General features: G+C 39.6%; 1 protein-coding gene across 1 annotated transcript in view; it reads left to right on the forward strand.

Annotated features, from left to right (window-relative positions):
• The window catches only part of MYO3A (myosin IIIA), a 231,609-nt gene that overhangs the window by 190,441 nt on the left and 20,761 nt on the right, over window positions 1–20,407 (forward strand). Inside the window, exons 30-31 of the mRNA XM_032848954.1 lie at window positions 1,992–2,880; window positions 4,791–4,935. Of these exons, the coding sequence (XP_032704845.1) occupies window positions 1,992–2,880; window positions 4,791–4,935 (1,034 nt within the window). The remainder of the gene's footprint in view (window positions 1–1,991; window positions 2,881–4,790; window positions 4,936–20,407) is intronic.

Raw genomic sequence — 20,407 nt, forward strand, 5'->3', positions numbered from 1 at the left:
TTTCATTCCCACCAACATACAACATTCTCATTGCATAAGCACTCTCTTTTCTTCACATCTTCAACAATACGTGTTTTCTCGTCTTTTGTGATAATAGCCATTCTCACAGGTGGAGGTGACATCTCATCATGATTTTGATTTGTATTTTTCTGGGTTATTAGTAATGTTGAGCCCCTTTTCATGCACCTGTTGGCCATTTTCATATCTTCTTTGAATAACATCTGCTCAGATCCTCTACCCATTTTTAAATCAGGTTATTTTTTTTGCTATTGAGTTGCATGAGTTCTTTATATATTTCGGATATTAACCCTTTATCATATATATGAGTTGCACATATTTTCTCCCATTCAGTAAGTCACCTTTTCATTTTATTGATAGTTTCCTGTGGTGCACAGAAGCTTTTTCTTTTTTTTTTTTTCTCTTTTTTGTTTTGTTTTGTTTTGTTTGTTTGGTTTTTGGTTTTTAGCTTTTTCATTTTATGTAGTCCCACTTGTTCTTGTTTGCTTTTGTTGCCTTTGCTTTTGGTATCAAATCCAAAAAAAAAACAAACAAAACCATTACCAAGACCAAAGTTAAGGAACTTACCGCCTACATTTTCTTCTAGGAGTTATAGGATTTCAGGTCTTATGTTCAAGTCTTTAATCCATTTTGAGTTAGTTTTTATAGTAGTGTAAGACAGGAATCCAGTTTCATTATTTTGCGTGTGGCTGTCTCATTTCCCAACACCATTTATTGAATAGACCATTCTACCTTCATTGTACATTCTTAGCTCCTTTGTCATAAATTAATTGACCATAAATGCACGTGCTTACTTTGGGCTCTCTATTCTGTTCCATTGGTCTATGAGTCTGTTTTTAGGCCAGTACCACATTGTTTTGATTACTATAGCTTTGTGATATAGTTTGCTTATCTTTTTTTCATTACTTATATTCTGACTAATAAAGGCATTCTCTGGGGGCATTTTGAAGGTATTCAAAATACTAGCATAGTATTCAAAGTATTCAAAATACACGTAGCCACTCATTGAAATGATGGGTTCTTGGTACCCCACCTAGTTCTCTGTCCCTGGCAGAGTAACAGAGACTCTACTGTGCTTCCCACATAAACCTAAAGATGCTATCATAGGCCTAGGAAGTAGCCAATGGGATTAGGAAATTTGACTTCCAATAACTTTTTCCAAGTTCAGCTTTAAGACAGGTCCTTACGTACAAACAGACTGCAAAAGACCAAAACTCTTCCATGGCTTTCCTGAGCTAAAATCGAAAAGTTTTTGGCAAAACTCCCCCAAGTAGCATGTCAGGTTATGACTTTTTCACTGTACCTTAGCACACTTTTTATGGCCATATTGCTCTTGTGAGGGTTTTGTCCTCACCAAAAGGGAAAAAAAAAAAAAAAAATGTGGCTTTAAAAAAAAAAAAGGCTGTAGAGAAGATGTTATCTTCAAGGTAAGGGAAAATCATTTTGGAAGAATACTGGTAAAGTAACAGCTGTGCACGTTTGTCAGCATATTACATGATCATGAACAGTAGCGGGAACCTTGCTTCCCTTAATTTTGTACGATACTTCCTGTGATCAGCAGACTTTGCGCTTATACAGCACGTCAGCCTAGTGAACACACCCGGCTTGCTAGTTTCAAGTTTAGGCACATTTTCCACAACTTCTCTTCCCTGTAGGTGTTTCCTTTTGAAAAAGACACATCTTGAAGTGATTAAATTCCTAGAATTTTGATGCCTCGGGTGAAAATATGCTAGGATATTTCTCACCCGAAGTTGAAACTGGCTTTATCATTAATCTGAGTGGCCACCAACTTCTACTACCAGAGAGAACATTTGGGAAGGACTTGATTAACGTGATTTGAGAAGTTTTTACTTTGAGCTTGTTTCGCCCCTTGGACTGTTGTCCCAACACCACGTAGTGTTTAGCTATTGCTGGAAGCAGTGAATAATTTCCAGTTGTGTATCCCATACTCAGATGCAATCTGTTTCTCCCAGGGAATCTTCTGTGAAGAAACAGACAGAAAATGCAGTCTGTACTAATGAAATAGTCATTCCAGCTCCAAACCATAAGGGAAGTACATCTGTAGTGAAGACTTCTACTTTCAAAGCTGAAGAGGAGGGCACTCGGGCCATTGAAAATAACAACAGAAAATATCAAACTAAGAACAAAATGAATAACATGTTTGGGGAAGAGGCTAAGCGAGAACCACAGCTGGTGGGAGACCCTTGGGCAGAAGGACACCCCAAAAAGAAGTGCATGAGAGACCCGGAAGAGAACAGTAAGATAAGGAGAGTGGAGAAGGAGGACTCTGTGGTCCAGAATTACTACCAGACGTATGCAGAGGAAAGGAATTTTGAAGAATCCAAAGCAATATATCTAGAAAGGAAGGCCCTGTCAGAAAGGCCAAGCTCCCCAAGACTTTGGTCAGGGGAAAATGAGACAAAGCAGCCTTCTTTTAAAAAAGCATTGGAACCTAGTCTTAGCCAAAAGTCAGTCCACCAAAACGCAGATAGCAAGGAAAAGGAAAAGACATCAGTGGTCACCCAGAAGGCACCAGCATGCAGCCATCTGAGACCGGGGATGGCCCAAGAGAGACGGTCCAAAGCAACAGTCCAAATGCAGGAAGAAGATAGAGCAGCCATGTTCATTCAGAGCAAATTCCGGGGCTACAAGAGAAGGCAGCAAGTAAGGAAGGACAGGACGTCTTCTCTTAAAAATCAAAAGATTGTTGCGACACCGACCGAAGTAGCAAGAAATACTCACGATCTGTATTCGTGTCCCACAAAACATGAGGAATCTTGTAATTTCAGGACAAAGAATGACAAAGACCTGAAAGCAGATTTAGAGAAAGAAGCATGTGATTTGGCCATCTTTTCAAAACAGGTATGTGAATAGATTTACTAGTAGAAATCTCGGGGAACCACACAGTAACTGAAGTAAACCTACAGCTCATGAGTAACTGATACTCTGTTTCATCTGTTTTTATGAAACTGCAAACCTCTTTTGTAATGCCTCAAGGGTTTTGCTATTCAAATAGCCATAATTTTTTATAACAATATGTCATAAGAAATAATGTAAGATATGACAGAAATCTTATATAGTAAAGAGACCAGTAGTCCTACACCTAACTAAAATGTTGGCATTTGACAATGCAAATTTCCATATCTGAGATCTTTCATTATAGCTAAAGAAAAAAAAAAGTTGTATAAATCTTCTGAAATCTATGCATTTTCTGCCCCAAATTTTGAGTAGACCTCTCTAGGTTTCAAAATTAGGCATAGCCATACTCAGATACATGTGCAATGAAGATGAAACTCTACGTGTTATACCATGACAATGAGGCCATAGAGAAAACCCACAAAGAAAGATTCCCTGTTGGAGAATATCTGTGCCATGAGTAGGCATGTTTCAGCTGTTTCTAGAAGGAGGCAGGTGGCTTTAGGGCTTCTCATGGGTTTTGTATGGAACGTTGATAATCAGTGCTCTGGAGGGAGACCACAGCGAGCAGCTCCTGGAAATGCCGATTCCAGATCTTGCTTTCTGTCTAGGCATTCAACCTTCAGTAAATCACTTTGTGCATGGGCACCTTTATTTTCTCTTATGTAAAGTGAAGGATTTTAACTAGATGACTTCTAAAATGCATATTATAAGTTAATATGCATTGCCAGAATAGTCAATAGCATATAAAATCATGGAAGAAATATCATTAGGGACACCTGGGTGGCTCAGACAGTTATGCATCCAACTCTTGATCTCAGGTTAGGTCTTGATCTCAGCATTGTGAGATCAAGCCCTGCATCAGGGTCCATGCTGGGCATGGAAAGTACTTTTAAAAAGGAAGAGAGGGAGGGAGGGTTAGAGGGATGGAGGGATGGATCTCATCATGAGTTAGATCAAAGAGGGACTGCCTAATTCTCATGGACCCTAAACTCTGCATTTTGTCTCTGACAGTGAGTCCATACAAAAACACCATAGCTGCTCCTGGACCCCTCTCTCATGTTAGAGGTGTGGCCCAAACATCTCCCAATGTCTGGCTGTTCCTACAGCTCTGCCAGTGCCTTCCTGCTCTATTTTTTTTTAAGTACATAGAAATACAGAGTTTAATACACATACGGTCTTTCTTTTCCTTGGTGCATACGTTTTCTCACCCTAAAGACCAGATTGGAGATTCAAATCCTGACCTACTGTGTGTCAGAGATGTGGAGGAGATGTCGCATTTCCAAGCGGTCTCCCTGGAGCTAACTAATAATGCCCCAGGAGTAGCTTCAGTCTCCACGGGGACGAAGCTAAAGGCAAAAAAGCAGGAGCCCCACATGTGGTCCAGTAGCACAGCTGTGTAACAGAGCCCGGAGGCAGACCAGACAGAGGGGCCAGGTGGAAGGAGAGGAGAGTGGCCTGAAGTCAGACTGAGAACACTGGAAAGGAAAAGACGGGGTTAACACACTCCAAGGCAAAAGAGGGTTTCTACAGGCAAAATTGCTGCGGAGGGACAGGGTCAGGAGCCTGGTGTCAGGAACCCCGGGAGGAGTTGATCAGAATGGAAAGCTTCAAGTAGCATAACACATTTGGCAGTTTTAAATGGAAAATATGAGACGCGCAAGCAGCACGAAGGGGGAGGAGGCTTGGCCAGGCGAGGACTTTTCCAGACCTTGGGTTTTCAGACCATGGTAAGGGAGGGTTCTGGAGAAGAGTCTGGGGGACTGTCAGTCAGGCATTTACCAGCCCCCAGGGTACCTGTGGAGCCCTGTGAATTCTTTTCCTTGATTTAATCTGACACATGACCTTCTTTTTAGATTTCAAAGTTATCTGAAGAATATTTCATTCTGCAGAAAAAACTGAATGAAATGATTTTGTCACAGCAACTGAAGCCTCTCTATCTGGGTAACTGTCCTCATAAGCCAATTAATAGACGAGTTTCTTCTCAGCAGTGCCTCTCAGGTAAAAATCAGTAGAGTTAGAACCTCCTGATGGGAAAGGCAGTGCCAGATACTTTGTTTATTGTTTCTGATCTTTATTCTCTGTCAGGTTTGAGGTAATTAATGTTCTCTTTTGGGGAGAACCTTCATTTCATTCCATTTCTCATAAATAGATAAAAACCTTTCCAGAATATTCCACGTACCTTCTATTTTCTCTGACTTCATTCTCTCTCTTTTTTTCTTTTTTCCCTTTATATACACTTTAACTAGAACTTGGCATATGATACCAGAAGGGAGTAGAAATGGATGGAGTTTGGGGGAGTGGGGCAGGGTGCAGGTTTGATAAGAGGGAGCAAAAAATGAAATATATCCATTCCTTTTGTCAATGTCTGCAACCTTAAGTAGAGTATGGAAGGTTCAAATCTCCATTCAGTTGTACAAACCCAAATGCATTATTACATTTTCTTCTGGTCAGCCTCAGTCACCCTCTGCTCCCATTTCACCAAACTGGTAGGGGATTCAGACTCAGTATTTATCAGACCTTCTGCTCTCCAAGACCGTGCAAAGGCCCTGTGGCATTGTATACCCACCCAAGGATCAGGTAGAGCTTGAGGTCACTAGTTATTTACCCACAGAGTTACTGTTGGGACACCCATCTCCTCACTGACCTCATGACCTCTTCAAGTCAGGAGCTCCTGCTCCTATACCTGAAAACTGCAGGAGGCTCCCGGAAACGGTTAGGTTAGGAGTCTCACCTGGTCCACACATGCTCCAAGTAGCCCTCATCTCTGAAACCTTATCACCACCGCTGCTGACCTCTGTCTGGGAGAATCTGTATTTCTTATCCTTCACATTCTTGGAGGCTTCACACTCGCTCAGCACCCTCCTCCCCTACCTGGAAATGCTGCTTACCTTACGCAGCTTCTGTGAAAATCCCTTAGGCAGGAAAATACTAAGATGAGCCCGACTATTTGTCTGATAGGGGAAGAAGGGAAAATATCTTAATGTTTCAATCAATTATGCGGTCACATTATTTTCAAGTAAAAAGCTTAAAAAAAAAAAAAAGTGGCTCTCTGGCACTTTCTCGCCACTGCTGTCAAGCACTGGCCCAGAACCCCTTGCTGTTAAGAAACAACACGTTGGAGCCCAGATTCCCATTGGTTTGATGGCCTCATATGACGCATGCGCAGATGGTCTGCTGATAGAAGGCGGGGGAAGGTGGGGACTTTGGCTTCCCTCTTGGTTATATGTGCAGCAGGCCTGGTGAGTGCAGGGCACTGAGGGGATAATGGTGTCGGGGAAGTAAGGGATGCCAGGCAGGGCTCCCTGTGTAAGCAGCTCAGCCCTGTGCTTAAGGAGAAAGGAGGGATGGGGCGGGGAAGTGGCTTCCTAGGGACCGGGAGATAGGGAGGGAGGAGAGCCTACTGATGTTTTGTTATGACTTACACTTTTAAACATCTCAGGGACTGAGTGTGTGGGTTTAATAAAAATTGTGTATATTTAAGGCATACCACTTGATGATTTGATACAAAATATACACAGCGAAATGATTACTACAGTCAAGCTACTTAACATACCTTCTCTTCACACAGTTACCATTGGGTGTGTATGCAACGTGAGTGCCCAAGATTTATTCTCTAAGCCAATTTCCAGTATTTAGTACAGTATTATAAACTATAATCCTCATGCTCTGCATTAGATCTCTAGACTTAGTGATCATACGTAACTGTAACCATGCGCCCTATAACCAACATCTCATATCCTCCCACCTCCCCATGGCTGCTAACCACAGTTGTACTCTCTGCTTCCATGCATTTGATTTTTTTTTTTTTTAGAATCTACATACAAGATAATGCATTTTTTTTCTTTCTGTGTTTCATGTATTTCACCTAGCCTAATGTCTTTCTGATTTACTCATACTGTTCCAAATGGCAAGACTCCCTTCTTTCTCATCGCTGAATAATACTCCATTGTGTACGTGGGTGTGGGCACGCTGCGTCTTCTTTATTCACCTGTTGGTGGACACTTTGGTTATTTTCATGTCTTGGCTATTGTGAGTAATGCTGCAGTGAACATGAGAGCACAGATATCTCTTCGAAGTACTGATTTTGCTTCCTTTATGTACCCAGACGTGAGATTGCTGGATCGGAGAGTAGTTCTAGTTTTCTTTTTTTGAGGAACCTCCTTATTGTTTTCCAGACTGGCCACACCAGTTTGCATTCCCACCGTGTATAAGTGTCCCCTTTCTCCACATCCTCGCTACAGTTCTTTCTCTTGCCTTCTTGATAATATGCCTCCCAGCAGATGTTGAAATGATATCACATTGGGATTTTGATCTGTATTTTCTGCATGATCAATGATATTGAACTCCTTTCCATTTACTATTGGCCATTGGTGTGTCTTCTTTGGAATAATGCCACTTTGGGTCATTTGCCAAATTTTAAACTGGGGTTGCTTGTCTTCTTGCTGTTGAGTTGTGTGAGTTCCCTATATATTTTGGATATTAATTGTTTATCTGATATTCACTCTTTACCTGATAGATGGCTTGCAAATACCTTCCCCTATCCCATACACTGCCTTTTTATTTTGTTGATGGTTTCCTTTGCCAAGCAGAAGCTTTTTTGATAGTTTCTTAAGCTTTGAGTGTCATATCCAAAAAACTATTGCCAAAGCCAATGTCAAGGAGCTTGTTCCCTATGTCTTATTCTAGGATTTTTATGGCTTCAGGTTTCATGTTTAAGTCCTTAATCCGTTTTGAGGTGCTTTTTTTTTTTTGCAATGTAAGAAGAGTCCAGTTTTATTTTTTTGCCAGTGGATATCCAGTTTCCCCAGCACCATCTGTTGAAGGAACTATCCTTTTCCCTTGTGTCTTTTGGGTGCCCCTGTCAAAAATTAGTTGACCATATATGCTTGGGTTCATTTCTGTGTTCTCTATTCTGTTCCATTGATCTTGGTGTCTGTTTTCATGCCAACATCCTACTTTCTTGGTTACTCTAACTTCATAATATAGCTTGAAATCAGGAAGTATGATGCTTCCAACTCTGTTTTTCTCTCTCAGAATTCTCTGTTGAGGACTTCGGAGAAAACTAAAGCAGCAGAATATTATCAGAAAGTTGAATTCGTTCACTTTATTCTTCAATCTGACATTTTTTAAATGGACCTAAGAAAAATGCCAGGAATAAAATTTCAGTTTATGTGGAAAGGATTGTAATTCAGGGCATTTCTTTAACTTGAGGTTTAGCAGAGAGAGAGAGCCTTTTTGTTCTATAGAGACAGGTTGCATACTCTATGACGCTTTTTTAAGGTGAACTTGGCAAACATCTGAGTTGTCCTGTGTCCCAGAGATCAGCAGGGGAAGAGCCCACAAGAGACTGTGAAGTGGCCTAAAGACACAGAAGGATCTGGGTGGACCCGACAACCCAGAACCAAGGAGAAAGGGAAGATGTTGGCAGAAGTAGTAGATCCTAGTGACCAGAGACTAAAGAGCAGTTACTCTCGGCAGATGCCAGTGAAAGTCTGAGATGTAGCTACAGAGAGGAAGGACTAACTTCATTGATGCTGTGAGGCTGCAAAAGCCCCCCACCCCATTCCCAACCTGGATGTGGCCCCAGGGAGAAAAGAGGAGGGTCAGAAACCTCAAATAACTAAGTTTACTCAGAAGACACTAAGAAAATTGAAAGAGAGTGAGTTTAACTCAGACTCATTAAAAATAATGGAACACTTGGGGCTCCTGGATGGCTCAGTCGGTTGAAAAGCCAACTTGTGATTTCAGCTCAGGTCATAATCTCAAGGTTCATGGGATCCAGCCCCCCCACCCCCCGCATCAGCCCTGCGCTCAGCAGGGAGCCTGCTTGAGAGTCTCTCCCTCTGCCCCTCCCCCATTCATGCACACGCACTCCCTCAAAGAAATAAATAAATCTTTTAAAAAAAATAATAATATAACACTAGAAAATGGAAATGAGCACTAAAGGGTAAAAATTAAGTCTAGTTTTAGGAAAATCATACTGCATTTTTATACATCTGAATTGTTGTACACCGAAAACTCAACCCTACAATAGACAACTGCATTTTTGAAAGATCATTCCTATTGAGTTGTAGGGATAGCATTTGATGGCACAAAGGATACATGTGGAAGGCCAGCAAGAGATGATGGTGGTTTGGATGCAGTGGTGGCTGAGGTGGTGACTGTTAGATGCCAAGTTTAGACAATAGAAGACCTGCTAGCTAGGCAGGTGGATAAGTATATGGCTACAGAAGCCACGAGATCATTCAGGAAGTCACTGACCAGAGAGAAGGGAGCCTAGAGTAAGATTTCAGACCCATACAGATCAGGGAGAGATGAACCAGCAAAGAGGAGCAACTGGGGAGGTGGAAAGAACATGGGGGGTCCCACTACCCTAGAAGGTCCATGAAGAAGATTTTTGGGGTGTCGTGTAGAGTGATGCTAACAGAGTCAATTAAGAAGAGAATTGTAAACTATCCATTGAATTTCCTATGCATTGACAACTACTTACTAAATTCACAGAGTTTTTTTAATGTCAGAATAGATACAAATGGAAAAGGGGATGCCAATAATCATTATGCTACATTTGGGGAAATTTCACCTACTACATCTGCTAGGCTTTATCATTTGAGAGAATCTATACTCATGTATTTTAAAGATCGATGCAACTTTTTAAAAAAATTCTTGAATAGTTTGTGAAAATTTATGGCAAATATAGTTTGAAGAATTCCAACTGAGGGGCGCCTGGGTGGCTCAGTCAGTTAAGCATCGGCCTTCAGCTTAGGTCGTGATCCCAGAGTCCTGGTATAGGATCCTGGGTTCCTTGCTCAGTGGGGAGCCTGTTTCTCCCTCTGCCTATCATACCCCATGCTTGCGCTCTCCCTCCCTCTCTCTGTCTCTCTGAAAATAAATAAGATCTTTAAAAAAAAAAGAAAGAAAGAAAGAAAGAAAAGAAAAGAAAAGAATTCCAACTGCGATCACAAATTGGGCCAAATTTTGCTTTGCCGGTTGTCAATATTTAATCCCTGCCCTGGTTCTAGATCCATCATTGTACCTTTATATGTGCTTTTCTTACTTCAGAAGAGGCAAACTCCAGTCTAAGTTTTAGACTCTGATTCTCTTTATAAAACAAACCAAGTTTCCTAATCACCTAACCACATTTAAGCCAAGAACTCCCATAACCCATTCGCTGTTTCTCCAGTTCTATGGTTTTTCCCCGGTATCTTCTGACACCTGCCAGCATCACAAACTTTGTACAGGTGCACACTTGTTGGAGGGAGTGGTTTATGACTACAGCAGTCAGCATTTACTCATCCTCAAGGTCATTTTATGTAGATTAGTTTTGTCCTCCTCAAATAGATTTTCAACCCTCAGCCTGCAGGACCATATCATATACCACTCTCTGCTCATTTTTCTGTTACCCTATTTATTACACATTCATCACACAGTAGACACTCAGTAGCTGCTTATTAATTGGCCAGGAAGCTGCTTAATTTCCTCCAAGAATTACAGTAGAACAAGTCTAGTGGCCAATGGAGTGAAGATTTGAACCTATGGATTTTATAAGAACAAAAAATGCAACATTACATTCTTTAAATGTTCATTGATTTTTATTTTTTTTAAAGATTTTATTTATTTATTTGACAGAGAGAGACACAGTGAGAGAGGGAACACAAGCAGGAGGAGTGGGAGAGGGAGAAGCAGGCCTTCTGCAGGGTAGGTAGCCTGATGTGGGGCTTGATCCCAGGACCCCGGGACCACGACCCGAGCTGAAGGCAGACGCTTAATGACTGAGCCACCTAGGTGCCCCTGTTCATTGATTTTTATATATTATGTGATTTTCAACCCCTCCAGTCAGGGTTTTAAAAAAAAGGTTCTTTAAAGAGAGAGAGAGAGAGAGATTTATGGGACACCTAAGTGGCTCAGTTAACATCTGCCTTCAGCTCAGGTCATGATCTCAGGGTCCTGGGATCGAGTCCCGCATCACGCTCACGGGGAGCCTCTTTCTCCCTCTGCCTCTGCTGCTGTTCTCCCTGCTTGCTCTCTCTCTCGCTCTCTCTCTCTCTCTCACAAATAAATAAATAAAACCTTTAAAAATATTTATTTATTTATTTATTTATTTATTTTAGAGAGAGCATGGCAGGGGGCGGGGGCAAAGGGAAAGGGAGGGAGAAACTCAAGCAGACACTGTGCCGAGCACAGAACCCAACTTGATCTCACAACCCTGAAATCACAACCTGAGTCAAAACCAAGAGTCAAATGCTTAACCAACTGTGCCATCCAGACACCCCAGGTAAAAACATTCTTATAATATATAGAAGTCCTGTTTCCTTAGATCATCAGAATTATTAAGTGCTGACTTTGGCAGCCACCCTCACCTGTGGAGGCAGATTTAGCTGATGTACTCTTAGCTCAGGTTCCTCAGTCTACCCCTGCAGTACAGACCTTCTTGGCAAACTGTGCCTCCCCACAAAGAATTTCAGCTGGGAAACCAAAGTCAAGCTCATTTATAAGTAAGTCCATCATTAAAATAAGCCTAAGAGTCACCTGAATTTTTTTTTTTTTAATTTGACAGAGAGATCACAAGTAGGCAGAGAGGCAGGCAAAGTGGGGAAAGCAGGCTCCCTGCTGAGGAGAGAGCCCGATGCGGGGCTCAATCCCAGGATCCTGAGATCATGACCTGAGCCGAAGGCAGAGGCTTAACCCACTGAGCCACCCAGCCGCCCTCACCTGAAATTTTAATTCTCTCATGAGTCTCAGAAATCAATAGGCATCTCCAACTATCTGCTACTCCAGACTCTGTTATAGGACTCAGTAAGCTTTAGCTGGATCCTATAAAGTGGCCTGGGAGAACGTCTTACCTATTCTTAAAAAAAAAAAAAAAAAAAAAAAAAGCCCTAGAAAACATGGATAGTGTGCAAAGATAATTAAATTTTTATTTTTTTTTTGTAAGATTTTATTTGTTTATTTGAGAGAGGGGGAGAGCGCACGAGCAGAGAGGTAGGGGCAGAAGGCGAGGGATAAAGAGACTCCCCACTGAGCGGGGAGCCTGTTGAGGGGCTGGATTCCAGGATCCCAGGGTCCTGACCCAAAGGCAGACGCTTAACCAACTGAGCCACACAGGTGCCCCGATAACTAAACTTTCCAAGTTAATTTTAATAAGCTATAACTTTTCCCTGCAAGGTTTCTCTCTCTGTGAGATGTATTTTTTAATGTGCACAAGTGTGAAGGTAAAATAATGTCCAAATGAAGACTGAGCAGCTAGTTAAGAAATTTAAAAATAAAGTAAGGTAAGTACATGAACTACTTATTTTATATCTTTCTTTTGATAGCAGTTCTAATAAATTGAACCTGACAGGTTTCTGTTGAGAGAAAGGTAGTGTAAGGTATGTATACCTAGAGCATAGCCGTTGGGTCATACATCCTAATACATTCTGTCGTGTTCATAAGTATACAATGACATTGCGTTATTTCTCCCTGCCTGGTGTTTGGGGGAGATGTTTTGCTTCCTAATTATGGTACACCTGGCAATTTATTTTGACCATCGTGAAGAGAAGAAAAAAGATTAATTGCAGGACAAATTCTGGGAACACAAAAGCATATTCTCTTTCTTTCCATTTACAAAGAAGCTGTGACTATCCAACAGGCTGTAATTTTTTAATGGGTTGCAAGGTTAACAAATAAGGATGCTATTGTAATTCTCATGCTTCATTTACATAATATCAACAGGATATTCAACACTAGATCAAAGCAGTCCCTTGCCATGTACACATGCAGTGGATATAATACAGATGCTTTTAGGTTGCTTTGAGAGTAAATGTCAGGGGGGAAAAATCACAATTTTCCATTGATTTCTAAATTTTTATGGCATTTAGATTCATGCAATGACCTGTGATATGTTCAGTTATTATGACGCAGATTTGATCTGCTTGATTATTTAGGATTGCCTCTCACCTTGCCATTGTGATGCCAGCACCTAGAAATGCATTTTGCAGATTCTCCAAGAATATATGTCTACCTGTGTCTGTCCACATGCTCACATCCATGGGATAGCCAGCTAGCTCAAATAATGTTGGCTTATGTATTTTATAGAATTATTTTTTTAGTAAGAGTGAAAAATAGGGAGATTTCAGAATTCTATTGCTTCCCACCCAATACTTCTCTTCCTGAGTTTATTTGCTATTCCTCTTTCTTCATAAGAAGTAATACTAACTCTCCAAGTCTCTTAAGAAGAAAAGTCAGTATATAAAATTAAATGACTTTATTTGCAATCTTACAATTCAGTGAGGATCATTTAATTACATACTAAATACTAATCACATAAAGGAGTTTATTTCACATAAGTTTACAGTCTAAATTATGGATTTCTGATGAATTAACTGAATTAGTTCAGACAAAACACTCGACCCAGAAGCTTCTGATGGAAACAGCTGCACTTTTGGCACTCAAAATATTTCCCCTCATTCTACACTTTTTATTTACTCTAAACTGTGGAGGTAGCTAATACACTTCCTATCATGTAGCTAATAAACTTTCCCCCAACTTCCCTTTAAAGTTTTGATTAAAATGCACACAAAAATAGCAATAATATCAGCAGCACTGGAAACTGAGTTTCTTCTTTACCTATTTTGACACCGTACTACTTAGCTATGTGGGATCAATTCAAAGAGAAATTATAGTTAATACAATAGTATAATCAACACCATAAATTCATGTCTATCTGTAATTTCACATCCTATAGAGACAATAGCTTTTTTTTCAAATATCTGTTGTATTTTTTTCAATGTTTTTTTTTATTTTTTATTTTAATTCCAGTTAGCATACAGTGTAATATTAGTATCAAGGGTATAATATAGTGATTCAGTACTTCCATACAACACCTAGTACTCACCACAGATTGAATATTATTAATATTTTCCTTTGCCTTTTGCCTCTGTCTTGGTCTCTCTCCCTTCCCCAATCTCCTTTGTTTCTTCTAACTAGACACACTAGGCCGGTCCACAAACTCCCCAAAATCGTAATCAAACGAGATTACATTTTCTAACCATAATGCAACTGAGATAGAATTGAAAAACACATATCAGGAAATTAAAAATCAGTAAGATAATATGAAGTAAATAATTAGAGCTATAAATTATTTTTAATTAATAAAAATGGGAGTAGCCACATATAAAAACTATGAATGGGTTCCATCCAGGTCTATACACATAGGAAAATTCAAATCCTTAAATGTTTTCATTATTAACTGAGAAAAAATAATGAAAAAAGAATGTAAGTTGGGAAATTTTTAAAGGAGATTCAAGGTTATTCAACACCCGGAAAAACAGAAAAAAGAAATAATTACGATATGACAAAAATATACCAAATATCTAAATGAAGCTAAGCTAATAGTTTTATTTGAAAATAACTTGATAAGAATTTGAAAATAAAACAACAAAATAAATTCCTAATTACTTAAAAAAGAATCCACAAAAAATTAGAAGTAAGAACATTATAACAAATGCAGTTGATAATACCAAAATCCTGCCATACTATAAATGCAGTCAATTTCACAAAAACAACTTGGGGATGAAATATAAATTTCTGAAAAGAAGTCAGTCAACATGATGATGTGTCTGTCAAAGAAAAGTTGACAAGAACTCAGTATTTTAGACAACTACATTTAAAGTTCATGAGACAAGTAATTCCCACGTTATGTAATCTGAGGAAAAAAAGGGTAATATAGAAAATTACCTATTTTATGAAGGTCACGTACCCTGAAACCAAAGTCTGTCAGGTAACATTTTAGAAAGGAAGGAGGGAAGGGGGTGAGGAGAAAGGAAGGAAGCTATGCGCCAATCTCACGATGTAGAGGTAAAACTCCTAAGTGCAATACTAACTGAAAGCAATAGTACACTAAGAGACTCTCTAAATAGCACGTATTAATGGAACACGGTATCAAAAGGTCAAAAGAAAAAAAGTCATCTTGATAAACACTGAAACAGTTTTCAATAAAATAACACCTGGTCCTGATGAAAAGCAAATTAAAAATAGGAGATTCTTTAACGATATGAAGACCACACTTCTTAAGCCAATTGTCAACATCATTATTTCCTGTAAAACACTGAAAACAGTTCCGTTAGACAGTAGGATTAAGATAAGGATGCTAGTGACTATACTCTTCTACATTATTTGGGAACTTCTACCTGATGGAATGAAACAGGAAAAGGAAGTCTTTTTTTTTTTTTTAACTCTTTAAAAATTTTTATTTATTTATTTTTGAGAAAGAGAAAGAGAGAGCATGAGCACAAGCCTGGTGGGGGGGAGGGGCAGAGGGAGAAGCAGACTCCCCGCTGAGCAGGGAGCCCAATGAGGTACTTGATCCCAGGACCCTGGGATCATGACCTGAGCCAAAGGCAGACGTTTAAAGACTGAGCCACCCAGGCACCCCAGTGAACAGAAGTTACTATAAAAGCATAGCTATTGAAAAGGAGAAGTTGTAAAGGAATTAGTAGAAAACATGAATTTCAGTCTTAAAAATGCAAGGAGTGAACCAAAATGACGGGTACCAGCAATATTCAGCGAAGATATATATGTGAATAGGTAAATAGATCTTCTTTCCTGTAAAAGTGTATAATAGGAAAAGAGCACATTAGAAATAATAACCCAGAAAGGTGGAGGAGTTTGAAATAAAGCTGGCAAGAAAACCACAAAGAGGCAAAAAAGATGTGGATAATGGAATGACACACTGTTTCTGGATTGGAACATAAGATATTGTAAACAGGACTATTCTAAAATTCATTTCTACGTTGATAAAGAAAACTGCATTCAATCTCTATGAGATTTTCTTTAGAACTTGAGATGTCCCTAAAGATCATTTGTAAATTTCAGAAAAAAAGAATAATTACAAAGGAGGACTTTCTTTATTAGATAGTAAAATGAATAACATGAAACTCTAGTAATTAAAACCATAGGCCTCTGTTATAAAAATCAACCACAGACTAAAGAAGTAGGATAGCCCTAAAATTAACCCTAATATATATCAAAACCTGTCACAAAAAGACACACAGTAGAATAAGAGGTAAATGGATAATTTGTAAAATTTTTCTGATGTGGAGAGAAGAAATACGATAATCCTACTTCAGGCTGGATATGCAAATACTTCCCAGATACGTTAATGATTTCATTGTAAGAAATAAACCAAAAGCAACCAAATGATATGAACTAAGTCTGTACAATCTCTGCTTAGGAAAGAGTCCAACATAAGAAGTAATAAAAGGAATTTTTAAATTTTAAAAGAAGAGATAGGCTAGCTGTGGACTGTATAAACTTTTAAACCTTCGAGAGATTATCAGGTGTCATTAGAAGTTAAAGAACCTTTTTCCATTTCTTTGTGTCTTCCTCAATTTCTTTCATGAGTACTTTATAGTTTTCTGTGTATAGATTCTTAGCCTCTTTGGTTAGGTTTATTCCTAGGTATCTTATAGTTTTGGGTGCATTTGTAAATGGGATTGACTCCTTAATTTCTCTTTCTTCTGTCATGTTGTTGGTGTAGAGGAATGCGAACCAAACACAAGATAAGAAACTTAGAGCAAATGGAAAAGGTGAACATGTGTATTGTCCAAAGGGCTCTTATAAATAATGAGGAAAAACATTAACATACCCAATGGAAAAAATGGGCACAAGACATTGATCAATGCAAGTGACGAATAAGAATATATATGATCACCCTAGAAATAGAAATACAAGTTAGAACAAGTTGTTGTTTTTTACTTAGCAAAATGGCAAGGATGAAAAAATATTTAACAGTGATGGGAATGTTTAACTTTTCTCAAACACTAATTATTTGATTATTCTCATTTAATTATTCTCAGACACTAATGGTAAGACTGTAGAGTCAACATTTCGAGTTATTTGGCAATATAGAAAAAAATGGAAATAGGTGTGCATCATTGACCCAATAAACCCACTTATGAGGACATAGCCTAAGGAAACAACTGCAAGAGGAAAAATTTATGTTCTGGCAAAAAATAAAATGAGACAAGAAGAAAATGATTAATAAGTAATGACACGTCCATAGATCGAATATTAACAGCCCCGAAAATTCATTTTTCAAAGAATAACCTTGGCAAACGGCTAGCTAACCTAAGTACTGGATAAAATATTACAGAATTGGAATTTGAATGCTGTGAATAAGCAGCTTAACCTTCCTCCCTGTGAGGCGGTTCATTAAGAAGAGCACCTGGGCAAAAGGCTCTAGAAAAGCCAGGTGTACTGGCTGAGGGAGAACGAGGTGCGCACTCTCCAAAGAGTGGACCTTCTCCATCCCTCGCTGACGTGGGCCTTCAGAGTCCACCTCTGCATCAAATTAAGAATCTGAATAATGTTACTGAAGCCTGGTACAGAGCCTCTAGTGCCATGTGTGGGAAGACTAGAGTGTCACCTCCAGAGACGTCCTCTTTGTTGCCAGGCTGGCTTGGGTCACTGAGAGCCTTCTTGACATTTCCTCCAGCCATGCTCTGGACTAGACAGGCTCTAGTCAGGAATAATGGCTTAACTAAAACTGTGAGCCTTTCTCACCCCACCTGGATAGGAACCACCTAATCTGCATGTTACCAAGTAGGAGCAGAGGGCAAGAGGAGAGTAAACGTTGTGTGTTTAGAATCAGATAACGTTCTTCTATTGTGTTTTCCAAAGGCCAATCTGAGAAAATGACTATGAATCAGTCTATCTAAAACTGGGCTCTTTGGGAAAAAATAACATTGGTTCCCCCTCAGGCTATCTACGCAGATATTTTTCAGATAGATTAAGATCTTCTGTCCTTCAAAAACAGCCAAGATGTAATGAGGGGCCTTAAATATGGTTCTCCGGGCAAGTAGGCTTGTGTTTTGTTGTCTGACCCTGCCCATAGTCCCGTGGACAGTCGCTCGGCATGACGGTCCACCATCCGCCATGAAGAAGGCACTCTTGAGAGATCATCAGTGTCACCGTGTGTGTTCTCTCTTAGGGCACCCTGCTTGGATGACTGTGCACAAGTGTGCAAGACAGCTGTGAGTAAGGACATAACCAACCCCATGATTAGAACATAGTTAGGCTTTGAGGCCTCTAGTCCAAGACCTCAGCCCAACGAGGGTGCCAGCCACCGAAAGCAGATATGCAGTGATCATGTCCAAGAGCCAAATGATAATCTAGAGGGCATGTCTCTTTGCCCCTCTCCCCCACAAACAGAGCAGCTTTATTCTCCTCTGTTTCTCCTGTGACCTAACTAGAATAGACATGAGGGGCAGGCTTGGAGGGCAGCCCCTTACCTAAACCTAGGAACATAATTTAAAAACCAAATGCTTACTTCTCAAGGTTCTGGATATTAGTGCAATGTGCCTACATCGGGGAGTGGCAAAAAGCTGGAGAGCCCATGCCCTACGGAATAAGCACAGATGCACTCTGGCTCTGGGACATCAGTTTTTGGTTGGTAGAAAAGAACAAGCCGAACGAGTCACTTGGGCAGTCCTAAATGGGTATGGAGGCCAGTAGCAGCCAATGGAGAAGGTCAGAGGAAGCCTGTGAGTCAGACCCCGGGAATGGTAAGGCATCCCCGGAGCAGTAAGGACACTCAGAATAGCGGAAGCACCTCCCCTTACAACCCTTCCCCTTGGGTAAACTCAAGAGAGCACAGGCAGACCATAAAGGAAAGCAAGTGGCCAAATCCAGGGTAACCACGAGAAATGAAAATGTCTCCAGAGCGTGCAAGGGAGTGCAAGGGAGAGGGGACCAGTGTAGACTGAACTGTATCTTGTCTTCTCCACACTGGCTGGCCTGGCTGTGGAAAGAGTACCTTCTGGAAGGCAGGTTGCAATCCTGAGTGCATGAATTCTGCCTTTGACATGCAGCAATGAATATTCCTCTCTTCTAAGATTTCCTGTAGGTCAAATGTATTGCTTAAAGTTCACAGACTGTCAGCAGTAAATGGGAAATTTACAAAGAACTAAAAAATGGATTTCTTAAAAAATTACAATAACAGAAGTGCCTTTCTGTTCTGCTAATATCTGATTTAGATGATCCTTATGCAAATTATACTCTCAATGTATACTTAAGTAAAATAGTTAATTATTATTAAAATGAGAATAATACGGAGATAATAAGTTTCTAAAGCAAATATTGCCAATTACTTTTAAGCTTTCTTCCAAAAAAAAAAAAATTGAACTGTTTGTCTTTTCACTAGTCAAAGAAATGTGCATTCCTGGTAAACCTAACCACCTAAATATTACCAGAACTACAGTATAAATAAATATTTTACCTTCTGGCTATTTAATGTAGCAATAACCTTTACAAGCTAATATTTATCATGCGCATCACACAAAACAGACACAAATCTAATTTTGCTACTGCCAACATTGATACTCTGCTGATAATTTGGGATTACAAATGTTTATGCCACTTATGTAATTAAGGGGTTAGAATGACATTAGCAGACAGTGTTTGTACCCCCCCCCCCGAAAAGAACAAAAATTTAGAGGGCAAAATCAACTTGCCTTTCTGGAATATTTGTATGCTGATAAGTTCATGGGAAGTTTGGTCTTCAAAAATAAAAACTAGTCTGGGGAAATTTAATTTAAATGCAATCAGACCCTGTTGAACACACTCATCAATAATTTTCACTTACTGGCTGGCCACTTTGCATGGCAATATCTTAAGTGAGACACCCTTTTAAGAACATTGAGCCCTCTGCGTCTCATTATCCTGGTGAAGGAAAAAAGTCCATGGATGAACATGAGAACAGATTCTGCAAGAGACAAGAATTAAAAAGAAATTCTTAAAATTCAACACATTTTGACATTTTTTATCTCTATAATATACACATACCCACTTGCCTATTTGTAATTTTACATAAATGAAGTATTTTTTGATATGCCTTTTTCCCCTACTTCCTTACCTCTGTGGTCCCTCCCAACCCACATTGCCTGCCCCCTCAAGACAACCTTTATCCTAAAGCCTGTATGCTTTCATTGCTTTTGCAGATATACACAGATATACATGCACTTATACCCACGTACACATGCAGAGATTTTTGTCATTGTTTTATATAAATAAGATCATAATATAAATGTATACACATCTTGCTTTTCTCCTTCAGTTCCTTAGCAGGATTCCCTGCACATCAGCTGGCATAGCTCTAACTCATTCTTTTTACTGGCTAGATAATATTTCATGTGTATTTCACAGTGACGTAAATAAACTTTTCTCTCTTGCTAGACATTCACTGTTTCAATCTTTGGCTACTATGAAAGAGGTTGCAGATAACATCTTTGAGAAAATGTCCCGGTATGCCAGGATTTTAGTTTTGTGGGATAAGTTCCCAGGGTAGGGTTATTGAGTTGAAAGGTATGTTTAGTTTGGATAGACTGCTTTCCCAAAAGCCCTATCAATCAATATTTTCTTTAACAATTTGTGAGAACATACTTTTTTTTACATCCTATTCAGTACTGTTGTTAACCTTCTTCTTAATCTTTGCTAA

Source organism: Lontra canadensis, unplaced genomic scaffold, assembly GCF_010015895.1.
Source record: "Lontra canadensis isolate GAN:19392208 unplaced genomic scaffold, GSC_riverotter_1.0 scaffold215, whole genome shotgun sequence".
Classification (NCBI taxonomy): Eukaryota; Metazoa; Chordata; class Mammalia; order Carnivora; family Mustelidae; genus Lontra; species Lontra canadensis.